Raw genomic sequence first — 15,478 nt, 5'->3', positions numbered from 1 at the left:
GTGTAGATGTTTTTCCTATTTATAAAACTCATGTAGACTCACGAGGTAAAATTTGGAAAATACAGAAATGCAGAAAGAAAAGAAAGAAGGCATCCATAATCTTATTATCCAACAATGAACCCCATTAATATCCCTCCCTAGTTAAAAGTTCTGCAAAATCCTAGTTAGTGGGGAACCTATTTCTATTTATCATTTTTGAAAATTGGAATAGTCCTGATTTAATATATTTTTATCATTCAAATTATAAAATAAAAAATTATCAGTAGAGAATCTAAGGCCAGAGGTTCACTGGCATCTTTATAAGCAACTGTTAAATAACTGTCACAGAGGTGAGCCCAACCTAGGGGAGGCCTGCTGCAGATAAGGATCATTATAACTAATACTCTTTGCAAAATGCATCGTGTACTCAAAGCGCTGTGCTAATAACGTTGGGTTGAATATACCAGGCATACGTACGCTGATTTGTGTATTTCTCTCTCCTGTAGGATTTTTGGAGTCTCTGGATGACTTTTACATTCTTAGCAGTGGCTTGATATTGCTACAGACCACAAATAGTGTGTATAATAAAACCCTACTGAAGCTTGTGGTACCCCAGTCTCTCCTGGCGTGGCAAAGGGTCCGTGTGGCCAATATGATGGCAAATGGTGGCAGGCAGTGGGCAGAGATCTTTTCAAAGTACAACTCTGGTGAGTGGCCCGAGAGAGTAGCTTTTAAATTTTTTTTTTTTTTCAACGTTTATTTATTTTTGGGACAGAGAGAGACAGAGCATGAACGGGGGAGGGGCAGAGAGAGAGGGAGACACAGAATCGGAAACAGGCTCCAGGCTCTGAGCCATCAGCCCAGAGCCTGACGCGGGGCTCGAACTCACGGACCGCGAGATCGTGACCTGGCTGAAGTCGGACGCTTAACCGACTGCGCCACCCAGGCGCCCCGAGAGTAGCTTTTAGACATGTACATATGTTTAGATTTTGAGTTAACCAGTAGAGTCATACTCACATTCTGCTTCGTGTCTCCCAATATTTCAGGCACCTACAACAATCAATACATGGTCTTGGACCTGAAGAAGATAAAGCCGAAGTACAGCCTTGACAGCGACACTCTGTATATTGTGGAGCAAATTCCTACATATGTAGAATATTCTGACCAAACTAATGTTCTACGGAAAGGTACTTTCTTCATGCTAGAAGTCTGGAAGTCTGATGAGTGTGTGAGTGTGTACGTGTATATGGTGGGGAATGTGTGGTGTGTGAATGTGTCATGGCGGGTGGTCTATAGTGGGAAAGAAAGGATGGGAATGCTGTTGCTAGTTACGCTGGGAAAGAATTACCAGATTCAGCTCAACATGTAAAATCTGCACCTCTAACTCTTTATGTGGCATTGTATAGTTTGTGACAGAGCCAGACATTTGTTTATTTTTTTAATGTCTATGTATTTTGAGAGAGAGAGAGAGAAAGCACGTGAGCATGAGTGGGGGAGGAATAGAGAGAGAGAGGGAGAGAGAGAGAGCATCCCAAGCAGGCTGCACGCTGTCAGTGCAGAGCCCGACGTGGGACTCGATCTCATGACTGTGAGACCATGACCTGAGCCGAATCGAGAGTCAGAAGCTCAGCTGACTGAGCCACCCAGGAGCCCTCAAAGCCAGACATTTGTAATCTTATGACTTCTCATAGCTCTAATATTACCTTCTCTCCTTGGTTCCTGAGTAAAGCTTTTAGTCAAATTCAGCAAATATTTATAGAGGTGCTACCTCGGCTCAGGGACTGGAAAAGCACGGATGCAGGTACAAAATCCGTGACCTTTAGAAACTCAGTCTAGTGAGGAAGCAAGGCACATAAAGCAGCCATTAGAACCCAGAAAGGGAAGAGCAGTCATAAAGTCTGGGTGTCCCAAGCCCAGTGGGAGCTGCTGTCAGTGGGAGGGATCAGAAAAGGCGGGTCTGGAAGGCAAGACCAGAACTCATATATTTGAAGCGCAAGGTTTGGAGTGACACTGCCTTGATTTGAATCTCTGCTCCTCCAAATCTCAAACAAATGATCCCCTCTCTCCAAGCCCCACTTTCTTCATCTGTAAAGCATGACAGTAGTGGTACAGGCCCACAATCACTTATTTGTAATTTTGAAATCTCAAAATTTTTGTTGCTGTTGCTTTTGTTTTGTTTTGTTTTGTTTTGTTTTCCCCTAGTAAACTTAGTAGCAAAATATGACCTGACCTGAACTCATTTGGGTAGCAAAACCTACCAGTTTGGTAGTTTGGTAGACTTGACCTGCCCATTTAGTCTTTATTTCCTCTCGTCTAGGGAGACTACACATTAGGCTACAGAAATGTCAGGGCCTTTATGACATATTCCCCATGGAGGCTGCAGTGTCATAGACAGCAACTCCATTGCTGTTCTAAAGTCTGCAAGACCCTGGATTCTGAAACATCTGGCCCCCAAGAGTTTTTGGATGTGGGAGTGTGCACCCTTGTAACTTGACAAAGTTGTTATGAGAATTAAGGGAGATGATTCTTGAGCACACTGCTGACACAAAGCACGTACTTTTATCTTGCATTGAACCTGCTGTTTGGCACACATATTTGCACATTCGTTGAACAAATGGGAGCGCAGATGATGTCTGAGTGACGATCAGAGGTTAAAAAGAGCTCACCAATTTGATAAGGGGACGCCCGGACAAATGGAGGCACGAAAAGTGTGGTGTGTTTGAGAAACTGTTAGCTCGAGACAGCTAGAGGGAAGGCTATGACTCGGAGGGTAGTGGAAGGTGAAATATACCAGCCTTGTATATCCTGCTAAGCAGTGTAGACTTTATCCTTTAGAAAATGGGAGTTGTTGAAAAGGGAGAACAGACTTGAAGTCAGAGAGAAGGCAGGAGTCTAGTTAGGAAACTATTGCAATAGATCACCTGATAGAGGAGTCGGAATGGAACCAAGGTAAGGTATGGACCCTGGAAATCAGGGCCTGGTCCTCAGGCTCCCAGGTCCCCAGAGATTTTATAATGACATCCAGGGAGAGCCGTCTCAGCAGAAATGGCTCACACAAGCTACAGGCTCATAATCTGCATAAAACAGAGTTAATGGAGGTGGAAACTTCAATTGCCAAGCAGATCAGATACCACCAAGAAGCAGATCTACCTCCTTTTTTGAAGGAAAATTGACCTGAGAAGTCAAATCATGAGGCAGTCACTTGGTTAGGATGGCAATTCAAAACTGAGAAGTCGGCTGTCTGAGCCTGAAGCCTGGTTCATCCAGCTGGTAAGAGCCTTATAAAACTAGCATGCCTCAAGAGGGAGACGAGTGTTGAAGGGGACAGATTATTCAAGGCCTTTTCTTGGACTGCTGCTGATTATAGAAGGGCAGATTCAGGTTCTTTGCAATGTGGTTCCTAGATCCCATGAAGAAACCTACCCTGGGACTAAAATAAAAGCTGATGCTGATCTGTTTGTAGTTATTTTGCCAGTGGTGGGAAAAACAGAGTTAAATTCATTGTCTCCTATATACTAGGCAGTCCCTTCTGGGCCTTTTACTTACGTTCCGTTGTTTGGTCTTCATTAACATACTTCCAGATTAAGTGGCATTGTTACCATTTTACTATAAGGAAAGAAAGGCTGAGAAAGAAATATGTGATTTGCCCAAATAATTAAGTGATATCATATAGCCATTATGATAAAAGACAAAAAGTCCCATGAGCCTCCTAGAATTTTCTTTTCCTTTCTTTTTTTTTAAAGTTTATTTATTTTTGAGAGGGAGGGAGAGGGAGAGAGAGAGAGAGAGAGAGCAAGCACAAGTGGGGGAGGGGAAGAGAGAGAGAATCCAAGCAGTCTCCGCACAGTCAGCACAGAGCCCCATGTGGGGCTTGAACCCATGAACCATGAGATCATGACCTGAACCAAAATCAAGAGTCACTTAACTGATGGAGCCACCCAGGCCCCGCTTCCAAAACTTGGAAGCAGCTGTGGTATATCGATAGAAGCCCTTGATCAGAAGGGAGGCATCTGTCATCTCTGAAGCTCTATTTCTTCCTTTATTAGGAGGGATGGTAATGCTTATACATCATTAGGTTGTTGGGAAATATACAAGATACTCTATTTTAAATGTTTTTGTAAATCATGAAGCTTTATGAAAATGTGAAGGATAAAGCAGCTATTTTTATTATTCATTTGATCTGTGTTCACATAAAGAGAAATATAATTATAGGGGTGCCTGGGTGGCTCATTCGGTTGAGCGTCCGACTTTGGCTCAGGTTATGATCTCACAGTTAGTGGGTTCAAGCCCCGCATCGGGCTCTGTGCTGACAGCTCAGAGCCTGGAGTCTGCTTAGGATTCTGTGTCTCCCAGTCTTTCTACCCCTCCCCCACTCTTGCTCTGTCTCTCTCTGTCTCTCAAAAATAAACATTAAAAAGTTAAAAAAAGGGAGAGAAATATAATAGTTAATATTCATCTAATGCTTACCAAGTATTAGACACTATTGTAAATATTTCATCTGTTTGAATTTATTTCATACACATAATAATCCTTATAAGGTAAGTACTGTCATTGTTCACAATTTATAGATGAAGAAACTGAAGCACAGAGAATTTAAATACTTTGTCTAAGGTCACATACCTAATGATGGCAGAACCAAGCTTCAGATCCAGGCAGTCTAATTCCTAAATCTATATGTAGCCTAGATATACTGTATTATACACATGATTTTAGCCTGTCACTTCAATGTTGTCTTTATCTCAGTTCTTCCTGAGGCTGGTCTGTGTCCCAGAATCAGCACCATTGAATGTCTTGTCATTTTTTTAATCAGTGACCTCACCCCAAAGTAGGGGGTTCTATAAAACAGTAAAAAAAAAAAAAAAAAAAAAAAAAAAAAAAAAAGGAGAAAGGCAAACCAATGCCAAGACAATATGAGGGTGGGAGGTTAGCCCCTAAGTGATGGAGGAGTCCCTGTGTTGACTGACTGTCCTATGGACAGTAGCCCAGGCCATTGTAATATGGGATGTTCCTGAAATATTGATTGTACCAGAGCTGTGTCACATGTTTGATGCTTCGTGACTGATGGGCTCTGTGGCCTTGGCACATTATGAAGTTCTGAATGAAGCTAAGCCTTAATGAATGCTTACAAAGAAGTTAAAACCCACTGGAAGCTTAAAGATCCTCTCTAGTCTCTTCAAACCATGGATTCTTCCTTTCCCTCTCCCTGTTAAAAAAGAAAATAAAGTGACGTTAACTGCCTAAGACCTAGAGAGTCAGCTCTGAGCCTAGAATTCAGGTTTCCTCAACTCTAGGTACTGTGTTCTTCCACTATCCCATGATTAGCATCTGGCCTGTACCCTGGTGGGGCCACATTGTGAAACCATCTTTTGGCATTTCAGTAACTAACTTAAACCAACTTAAACCAGTTCCCCCAGACCACTCTGTGTTATGCTTCATTTTGCTCTATAGATAATAAAGTTATTTTCTGGTTAAGAGATTGCTTTAAGAATTTTGAGTGAGAAACAAAGAATTCTGATGCTCTTCTTTCCCTAATGGAACAATCTAGAAGTATACTGATTCTGTAAATTTAAAAGGATCCAGTGTGAAGGCCAGTGTTCACAAAGCTTAATTTTCTTTATAATATCATTTTGTAATCACACACCTGTGCCAATTTTCAAAAGAAACTATCGCTAATAACATCTATTTTGTCCCATCTCTCTTTTCTGTCTGTCTCCCTGCTTCCTTTCCATTCCAAATCAGGATATTGGCCCTCCTACAACATTCCTTTCCATGAAAAGATCTACAACTGGAGTGGCTATCCAATGTTAGTTCAGAAGCTGGGTTTGGAGTACTCCTATGATATGGCTTCACGAGCCAAAATCTTCCGGCGTGACCAAGGGAAAGTGACTGATATGGCATCCATGAAATATATCATGCGATACAACAGTACGTAGCACATTTCTCAAGAATCATTCTTCAAAACTCCTTTTCTTCCAAAGGGATAAAGAATCCATGTAAGTTTCCCCATGTAAAGAATCCATCTCTGTACTAGAAGGAATTATAAGAAGTTAAGTATTCAGTATTCAATCAATAATATACATATTTTATTCTGAACAAATAGAATTTTGTCCTATTTTATAAAATGACAGGGAAAAAGATTCTACATGTTTTTTTAACTGGGAAAAAATATGTAAAACACAGAATAACTCATACAGTGTACTTTCTTTTTACCACTCCCCCCCAACCCTAACCCAGGTTTTCTTCCAAGAACAAAAGCAGCTAATAAAACAAAAATTATTCATGAATACTTTATTTGTGATGAACAGCATCAAATTTGTATTTATTTTGTAGAAAAACATTGATGCACATTTCTCCTTTATTACCTCTCTTCTGTCAACTCTTCACCGTGCAAGTTTCTTGAGAGCAGACTAGGTCAAAGAGGCCACTGGAGTATACTCTCTGATCATCTATATACTTCAGCAGGTCCAAAAAGCTTACCAGGGAGTAGGTGTATCTCCAAATAGCCAGTACTCACCCTTTTCCCCATCACTGTGTTCTAGATTATAAGAAGGATCCTTACAGTAAGGGCGATCCCTGCAATACCATCTGCTGCCGTGAGGACCTGAACTCACTTAACCCAAGTCCTGGAGGTTGCTATGACACGAAGGTAACATCCTTATTGGCTTTTGAATTTAATTTTCACCAGCACATAAACCTATTCAAAGGCAAAGCTGCAGGGACTTCTGCGGCATAAAGCACAATACTGTCTCTGACCATAAAGTCAGTTCAGGAGTCAGCTTTTCAAGAGATTCTGATAGTAGGTCCCATTGCCTAACTTCAAGGTCCTCCTCTGCCAAATAATAGTAAATTCCACGATCTTGTAATGCTTGTTTCCTTATCTGGAAGATGGGCATAATAATAGTACTTGCCTCATAGGCTTCAGAGTAGTCTCGTTCCTACTCAAGCTACTTTTTAGCTACAGGAAAGCTCTAGTCTTAATGATGTGTAAAGTAAATATGTTGTGTAAAGTTAAAAAAAAAATTAGTGGGTATAGAGAGCCTGGCACGCATGAAACCTCAGTGAATGTTTATTTCTTTTTAATGGTATTTGCAAACATTCAGTAAAGTGTGCAAGAAGTGTTCTAGCCATTCCCGAATACACAAAGAGAATCACGTCTGTTGCCTTGCCTGAGAGAACCCAAGCCAAGCCTCCATCTGCCAAGTTTACTTTCTTCTGGAGAGAGGAGTCTGCCGATTTTTCATCAGAAGAGTTTCTGCTAAAGGATATACTTAATTTATTAGCATTTTTCTTGAGCCATTTTGAATATGTGGAAAATCAGAAGTTAGGAGACATGTTCTTCCTTTTTCTCTAAGGTTAAGATCTGGTGCTATCCAATGTTTAGGTGCTTTTGAGAACCACAGACCTCCTATTTTAATAGAGTTCCTTCTACTTTAAAACTCGTTACTGCCCTAATAACTTTTATTGAAGCCTACATTCTGCTTCATATAAACTGCTCCTTAACTCCTTCTGACAACCCCTCCAAGAAGTTGGGTTATTACCCTTTTGCAAATGAGAAAACTGAGCCAAATAGTGGTTATTTTAAAATAAGTTTTGGAGCTAGAATTCTGAATATGAGCACTTTGACTCCAGACCTCACACTTTTGGCTACGTTAACCTAATGCACTTCTGCTCAATTCACATTGGAACGCCAAATGGTTATGGAAGAGCATATTGTGGGAGCTTGCAAGATTTTGTTTTAAAAGGGGGGCTAATATTGTGACTTTGTCAAAAAAGGACAAAAACAAAAAAAAAAAGGGGGAAAAACGGGGATTTAGTGAATTTTTTTCCAAATGGTTTTTTCTAAAATGTCCCTCTCCTTTCCCTTTCCAGGTGGCCGATATCTACCTAGCATCAGCGTACACAGCCCATGCCATCAGTGGTCCCACAGTACAAGATGGCCTCCCTGTTTTTCACTGGAACCGTTTCAACAAAACTCTCCACCAGGGCATGCCAGAGACCTACAACTTTGATTTTATTATCATGAAACCAATTTTGAAACAGGACATAAAATGAAGGAGGGATTTGAGGGAATAGAAGGGAATAGAAGGTCGCAAATAAGATTCCAAAGGCACTATTTTAGCTATGTTTTTTCCATTCAGAATTAATCTTAATAAAATATATTAAATTCAGTCTGTCACTTTTATTTTCTACTATTGATTTTGTAGGTTTTGGCAACAAACATTCACTGTAGGGTGACAGACTGTAGAGGAAATATTCTAGAAGATAAGTAACTGGCTTCAGCATACAAGTTTATATACAGGACGGTATGGCAGAAACTGCCCAGCCAGATCCATATTCTCCTTTTATGCCTGGCCACACAGAACACATCACCCAGGTTCCCCTAGATAGTTGTGCCATGTGACAGGGTTCTTGCCAAATGAGTCCAAAATTAGTGTCACTTCTGGGCTCGGCCCCTAAAAACCTGTACTCTTCCATGCTCTTTCTCCTTCACCTGGCTGGATATACTTAAGGGCAAAGCCCTAGGGGATGGTGGAACTGCGTTTTCAAAGGAACCTCTAATGGAAATTCAGGTAGTGATTTTTCTGATCATTAATAAGCACCAGCTGATTCTTCATGGTGCAGACTAGGCACACAATATGACCTTAATGTTTTCTCCCACTAGTTAAATAAAAGCAGCATATCTAATCTGGGACCAAAACTGTATAGAGCAGTTTTTCTTTCAAAGCTAGAGAACTGTATGTGGTATGAGTGCTGAAATATTGCCAAGTAGGTTAAATAAACAATATTACACAGTATAATGGGTGATTCTTAATAAGGTGAGAACTTCCAAAAGCAACACAAGGGCTGAGAATAATTACAATGAATCAGAATACTCAGAATGTTAAAAACCCAGTAGTTTATTTCAAAGTATAAATGTCAGGCTTGCTGGACAAAATCCCACTACAGTTAACACTTATACAGACACCACTCTACTGTACATTTAAAAAAGAAAAAAAAAAAACACAAAAACCTTCAAAACCTAATAAAAATAGGGCAACTTGCTATAGCCCAGTTTATATTAGACATTAGGAAGGTCTTAAACATTGTCTTACTATTTACACTTTCACCTGCAATAAAGAAAAATCAGGATGCAAGTTTCCTACAAAAGATTTACTTTTATATTTAATTTTGAAATGGCTGAGAAAATAATAAAGCCAGGATCCCCAAAAGGTGTTTGATTGCCCAGTTACCTTATGTACAAAAAGTAAAAAAAAAAACAAAAACCAAACAAAACAAAAACAACCCCCCCCCCCCTCAGCATTTAAACATAAATGATGGGTACTTAGCTGACTCTACAAATTAAAAAAATAATAAAGAAACTTACGTAACATGATAAAACTATTTGAAGATGAGAAGACAAAACGTGTGTTTTATCATCCTTTCTTCCCCATTGGCTGGCTCAAGGGGAATATGTTTTAGGAATTAGATCTATGTCTGTCACACTAACAAAACACCTGTTCTTTTTGTTTGTCCAAAAATTTTAAAAAGTGGGAGAGGGGCATCACCCACCCAGTAAATAGTAAGGAAGGCAAAATCATACATTGCTTTTAGAGAGACGTATTTCCAACAATCCAAATTTGGGGCATGGTTTTTTCTGGAAATTAGAATAAAATAGGCCAATGACTGGTCAATGATGGAATTAAAATAACAAATAACTCATGATACTGAAATAGCCCAAGAAGGAAAGTTGGGGAGAACACTTGGAAGGTCTTTTCAGTACTCTACTGTGCTAAAATCAGTGTATCAAATATCAAAGTAAGAGAAGATACCACAGGCATTATTTTGTTAATTTTGTACAGTACTGGAAAATTCGTGGAACAAGATAAGTGCATATCATGCAATATTAACATTCACCTGGCTGCATAAATGATAATTTGGAAAATGTAAGCAAAAGAGCAAACGACAAAAACTAAGTTAACACTTTCCCAATACAGTAAGAGAACTGTATAGTGCAGCCCACCTAAGGAATTTGCAGACAGATGTACCAAAGATTCTAAGCTCCTTGCTTTAGGTCACGTTTTTCATTTAAACCTTTTATTTATTATCCAGCAATCGGGGTAGGGTGAGTGGGGAACACTCTCTGTGAGGCAAATGACATCCCAATAAATACTCACTTTTCAAGGAAGAAAGCTGTATGTCCTCACTTCTCTCATAAACGTCTACTGTGTTAAACAGTATTCTGCATATTTTAAAGTGAGTCCAAACAAACAGGGATATAGTTACCTCATAAAGTTAACAGCTAACAACAGATGTTGTCTTGGTAATTTATAAATTTACTGGCAAGAACATAATTTTTAAATGAGGCTTACACTTAAAACAGGGTGAAAGTTACTCTGACAAAGTGCAAAACAGAGAGTAACAAACATCACTTACTTTTTAAAAGCCATATGAACACCCTACATTTCAGGTCAATATATCAGAAGTTTTCAGAATTTCCAATAAGGCAGCACTTAGACAAGTATTGTCCAGCTAAAAATGCAGCAAACTTGCATTCCCAAAATGGGATAATCAAACTTATTTGTAATACTTTGTGAAAAGGTACCATGAAATAAAAAAGGTACCATGGAGTGTGAATTGCTACAATATGGTCTGTAATCAGTAGCTATTTCTAGTTGAGTCCTCCATTCTTTCTCCCAAAAGAAATGAACCAAACAGAAAGTCAGCTCATCAACATTAAAACCTGCCCAAAATAAAAGCCAACAGTTCTAAGCCTAGCATTTTTCAGTAAATTCAATATAGATGTTGCCTATAAATCCCATGGCAGGCTAATCTGAGGAAAGCATCTCATAATAAACGCTTTCCTCAAATAATTACAGTCTCTCTTTGTAGCTTCCTTCCTTTCACCTTCTGGAATAAAAAGTTTGATTTTGCTGTAGTAAATATATTTTTAGGGTTACTATTTGGTAATTTATTATTTCTTCCTTTGACAGAAAACACACAATATAGGCTAAAATACTTTCATTCTACTGGGCTTTTTTGCCTGATTACATAATGCTATGAAAGCTTTAAAAAAAAAAAAAAAAGATTAGTGAATATAAATAAAAACATTCACCAAGGGAAGCTTTTCTAGGCTAGGGCAAATTGTCATCACATGACCATAAACCGGCCAATAAAGAACAATTTTGAACACGGGCCTTCCATTCTGCAGACAGGAATGATCTTGATCACATAATCAACAATGCAACCATTGCAGGTAAAAACATATATACATGCAGATATAGATAGGTGTTCATACACATCTAGAAGATAATCAAATTCTCCCTTTCAGAATTTTGATTGGCATGACACTGGCAACTTCTTTACCACCATCAGTCCTAGAATGAGTAACATCTACATGCTTGGTAAATCTGATTGATAAAAACTTTAATTCTCATTGTGGTCTCATTTTCTGAAAGTGAAAGGAAGGTTTGGAACATTTACAATTTTGGCAATCTGTAGACTTTCTTCAGCATCAAACTTCACACCTAATGTGACAGTACACTGACCGGTGAAAGTCTCTAATGAGAGTTTTACAACTAGAATGCTTCTCATTACAAGCCATCAAAGTTGCAAACAAAGCAGCATTCACAGAAGGAATAGCTCCCTCCTATAATTCCAGGGAAAACTAAAGATGAATTTATTTTGAGAAGGTAGGAATTTAAATAAGGTAAGGGAAGATGACTTGAAAAACTATTTCACAAACTCCATGAATTCCTTTCACACTATTCCCAATCATTCTCTCTCATCCCCAAACTTACCCCATTTCTCCTGCCCTAAACTATCTACCCTCGAACACCTACCTGAAACCAGGAGAGCTGGCACTCATACTGAAAGTCCAGGACCTAAAATGAATTTGATTAACTTTGAACAGGAACAGAGAGACACAGAAAGTTATACCTAACTGTTAAATAAAATAACCCCAAATCCTATCTAAAGCTGACAGAGGGTAAATCAGACAAAACTTGGCACCATCAAAATAAAGTTAAAAGGTTAAAACAGAAAGAATGATATGACAATAAGGAAATAAAGCTTTCCCTTTGATATTTTAGTTCACTGTACTTTGTGAATTTTATTCTTTACTACATTTGAAAGAATACTATGCTTCGAGTGATAAAGAGAACTAACACTGCTTTTATAATCTCTAACACAGTATGCAACATAAATCCTAAAATATGTTTGAAGAACAATTTTCTTACATAATGTGGTCTTTCTTGGTCCATTTTACACAGTTAATTTAAATAGTGACCAAAGATAAAAGCACTTACATTATTAGAAGAAAAGAGCAAGTCAAATTTGGGGAGTTAAATGTAGTGATGCCACTGATAAGAATATACCTAAAAGGATTGGTTTAAAAGTGACTTGAGGGGAGGTGTGCTATATTTACTGGAGATGAAGGAGAAATGAAGGGCGAAAGCCTGAAAGAGAAGATCAACAATGGACAAATGGTCATGTTTATTTTTGTAGTTAATCTCTAAGGCACAAAATAAATGTAAGAGTCAGATTAGGAAAGAGAGGGGCCACTGCAGATCTTTTTTACCTAATGAACAACCAACAAAAGAAAAAAGACAAACAGATCCTTTCCTGTGTTCAAATGAACCTATTTTAAACTATTTCACCATTTTTCTTTTTCTTTCTTTCTTTGGGTTTTGTTTAGATTCAGTTTAAATCATTTAACCATGAACCTACAGATCCCTTAGAAGTAGAATCATGCCAGTTACATACCATACTTCTGATCCCTCGATCTACTTACTTAATACCTGAAGAGAGGTAAAATTGAGAATGGAAATAGGAGGTTCCACCGCAGTAAACATATAAATAGGGAAAAACACACATAAACACCCACACATATTCCCCAGCCTTAAAACTAAAGCAAGGTGCACATTTACATTTCAAAACCTTGAAGCTTCAATTGTCCAGGAGAAGATTCTTGCTTTATGGGCTGTTTATTTTACTTCTGATTATAAACAAATGTAGTGTATATACACAGCTGTCCAAGAAATCTTGCACAATGTGGATTTTACAATGGATATCATGCACAAGATTAAAACAAGACCAAAAAGTGGAAGTCAGAAAGAGGAAGAGATAGAGGCTCCAAGGTTTAACTGCTCTGGGAAGAAGAGATCACATCTGTTGACTGAGGATCACAGAAAGGTCCAAAACGTCCATAAATATCCTTGGCTCGTACTGCAAAGTAGTATTTGCTGCCAGATACAAACTGGGTGAGAGTGCATGCCATGGGCAAGGGAAGTGCCTTTACTTCTCCAATCTTTTTCCATTGTGAGGGCACAGTGGCACTGGGTTCCTCATGGTAAGCATAGAGATGATAGCTGTCCACAGTGGCACAGCTTCGATCTACCTCCAGGACACTCCATGACAGTACAATGCCGTTTTGACTCTGAACTCGTGCTAACTTCAAGTGTGGCTTCTGAGGCAGAGATGTGCTGGCAGCTTCTGGGGGCAGACGCTGTGGCTGTGGGGCTTCTGGTAAGGGTGCTGGGTGCACAGGGCGGGGGGGCTCCTGACAAAAAAAGAGTCATGTTGACTTAATAATGATTACAGAAAGGACTATTTCTGAATGCTACAACTAAAACATCTTAGAGGTCATTTAGAGAAATATCATTTTATATCAAGAATACCAAGAAATACCATATACTATGGCACATATGGCTAGTCCTATTTGGTGATTTGTAACCAATCATGCCATAAACAATGGTGCTGAGGTTACTCCTGTATACTTTCTACATCTAAAAAAATTGCGCTTTCCTCAGGAAATAAAAGCCTTTGCTAATGGAACATCATTTTGATAGAAGCTAAAATAATCATCTATCTTGAACAAAATAATTTATGTTTACCTATGTTACAGATTCTTATTTTAGAATAATATAACATTTTAAAATATCACGTATTATGATACAGTCTGTAGTAAATAATTTGAGTATTTAACTCTACTTTTATTTTTAGGCCATTTTTCTATCTAAAGACAGTAGCTTACCATGAATAAGCACATTTAATGCTGAATGTATATTATGTTCTTGGTCAGTCTGCACAAAAATGGTGACATTTAAAGTGCACTAAGAACGGTAAGATTTAGAAATGCAGGAAGAGTCATGTTCTTTTCTGCCAATAGGTAGAGCATAAATAAGGGATAGGAAAGTAAAGGGATTTAGGGGCAAAAACAAACATTAACTTTTACTTAGAAATAGGGTGTATGAATAAAAAAGATAAATTTGAAAAGGTAGCTGTTAAGGCCATATGAAAAAGCGTGACTATTAAGTGGACCAATTCAAATTGACTTGTTTAACACTGGACATTGTTATCATTATACCTAGATTTTAATAAAGATTACAATGATAATAATTTTTTCAAAAAAGATTCAAGTGTAGACCAGGAAACAGGGATACGAGTGATCTTTTTTTTCCCAAGTGAAACATATCACTGCTCACTGACTTTAGGCTGAAAGTCTGAAACAAAGATTTCCTTAACTGAAATTCATTTCACAAGAACTGTGTTTTAATATGCATTTCATAAAATGGATAATTTATATACACTAAATAGTGAATTCTGTGAAGGTCTGATATCTTTTTAATCTCTGTCCCTTGTCAAAGCTTAGTAGCAGTAATGTGCACATAGGAAGAACTCAAAAAGGATAATTTCAAGGAATACAAATCTGCTTAAATTCATATGCCGGGTGGAAAACATTCATATACACATCTGGAAAAGGATACAATTCACAGTTAAAAAGCTAAAATAAAGTCAGAAGGGAAAAGAATAAAATTTAAATAAAACACTGAAAGTTGGAGAAGTAGAAGTGATTTAAATACTGGCCATGTTGCTATATTTTCTCTTTCAAATTGTCTTTTTTCCTCAAATAATTTAATCACATAAGTAAATAACACTAAATAAACATATAGCCAGCAAGATCTAAGAGAAGATGGCTGAAGCCATGAATCTAACGGAAGGTAGTAGAGGAATTTGACGAGTCTGACAACAGCTTTAATAGCTGTTATATACCTTCTAATTCTTAAAATTCTAAGACTCTGAATATGCTCATATCTTAAAACTTAATATTAAGTCAACTGAGTTTTGTCTTTTTATTCTTGCCACTGCAATGGAGATTTTTATTCAAGTTTTACAAATGAAATGATACGATAGGGATTTGCTTCAAAATAATCCAGTATATATTTGGGTTGCTGGAATAAATGGGTGAATACAGATGAAAAAGATCAGCCATACGCTGACAAGTGTTAAGATGAGTGATGGGTAAGTGGGAATCACTATAGTATACTATTTTTATATATATTTGAAATTCTTATTTAAAACCATCTTCTAAATTAATTAAAATAAAAGAATGTTCCTCCTGTAAGATACAGTTTATTCTACTAAGACAATACACATGGGCTCCTGTTTTTGTGGGTTTTTTTAGTGTTTGTTTTTTTTTTTTTATTCTTGAGACAGAGAGAGAGGGGCAGAGAGGGAGACA

The 15,478-nt window shown here is 38.0% G+C and overlaps 2 protein-coding genes across 5 annotated transcripts in view; one reads left to right on the top strand and one right to left on the bottom strand.

Annotated features, from left to right (window-relative positions):
* The window catches only part of PLBD1 (phospholipase B domain containing 1), a 56,576-nt gene extending 47,314 nt beyond the window's left edge, over positions 1-9,262 (top strand). Inside the window, exons 7-11 of the mRNA XM_045464737.1 lie at positions 486-686; positions 1,026-1,166; positions 5,719-5,904; positions 6,519-6,625; positions 7,849-9,262. Coding sequence (XP_045320693.1) covers positions 486-686; positions 1,026-1,166; positions 5,719-5,904; positions 6,519-6,625; positions 7,849-8,031 — 818 coding nt within the window. The 3' untranslated portion in view covers positions 8,032-9,262. The remainder of the gene's footprint in view (positions 1-485; positions 687-1,025; positions 1,167-5,718; positions 5,905-6,518; positions 6,626-7,848) is intronic.
* Positions 8,861-15,478, bottom strand: part of LOC123591027 (activating transcription factor 7 interacting protein) — a 123,036-nt gene continuing 116,418 nt past the window's right edge. For all 4 annotated transcript variants that reach the window (XM_045464736.1, XM_045464733.1, XM_045464732.1 and 1 more), the window contains exon 15: positions 8,861-13,516. In XM_045464736.1, coding sequence (XP_045320692.1) covers positions 13,097-13,516 — 420 coding nt within the window. In that variant the 3' untranslated portion in view covers positions 8,861-13,096. The remainder of the gene's footprint in view (positions 13,517-15,478) is intronic.

The sequence above is a fragment of the Leopardus geoffroyi genome, chromosome B4 (genome assembly GCF_018350155.1).
Source record: "Leopardus geoffroyi isolate Oge1 chromosome B4, O.geoffroyi_Oge1_pat1.0, whole genome shotgun sequence".
Lineage (NCBI taxonomy): Eukaryota > Metazoa > Chordata > Mammalia > Carnivora > Felidae > Leopardus > Leopardus geoffroyi.
The sequence above is the reverse complement of the archived record's forward strand: the minus strand, read 5'-3'. Positions and strand labels throughout refer to the sequence as shown.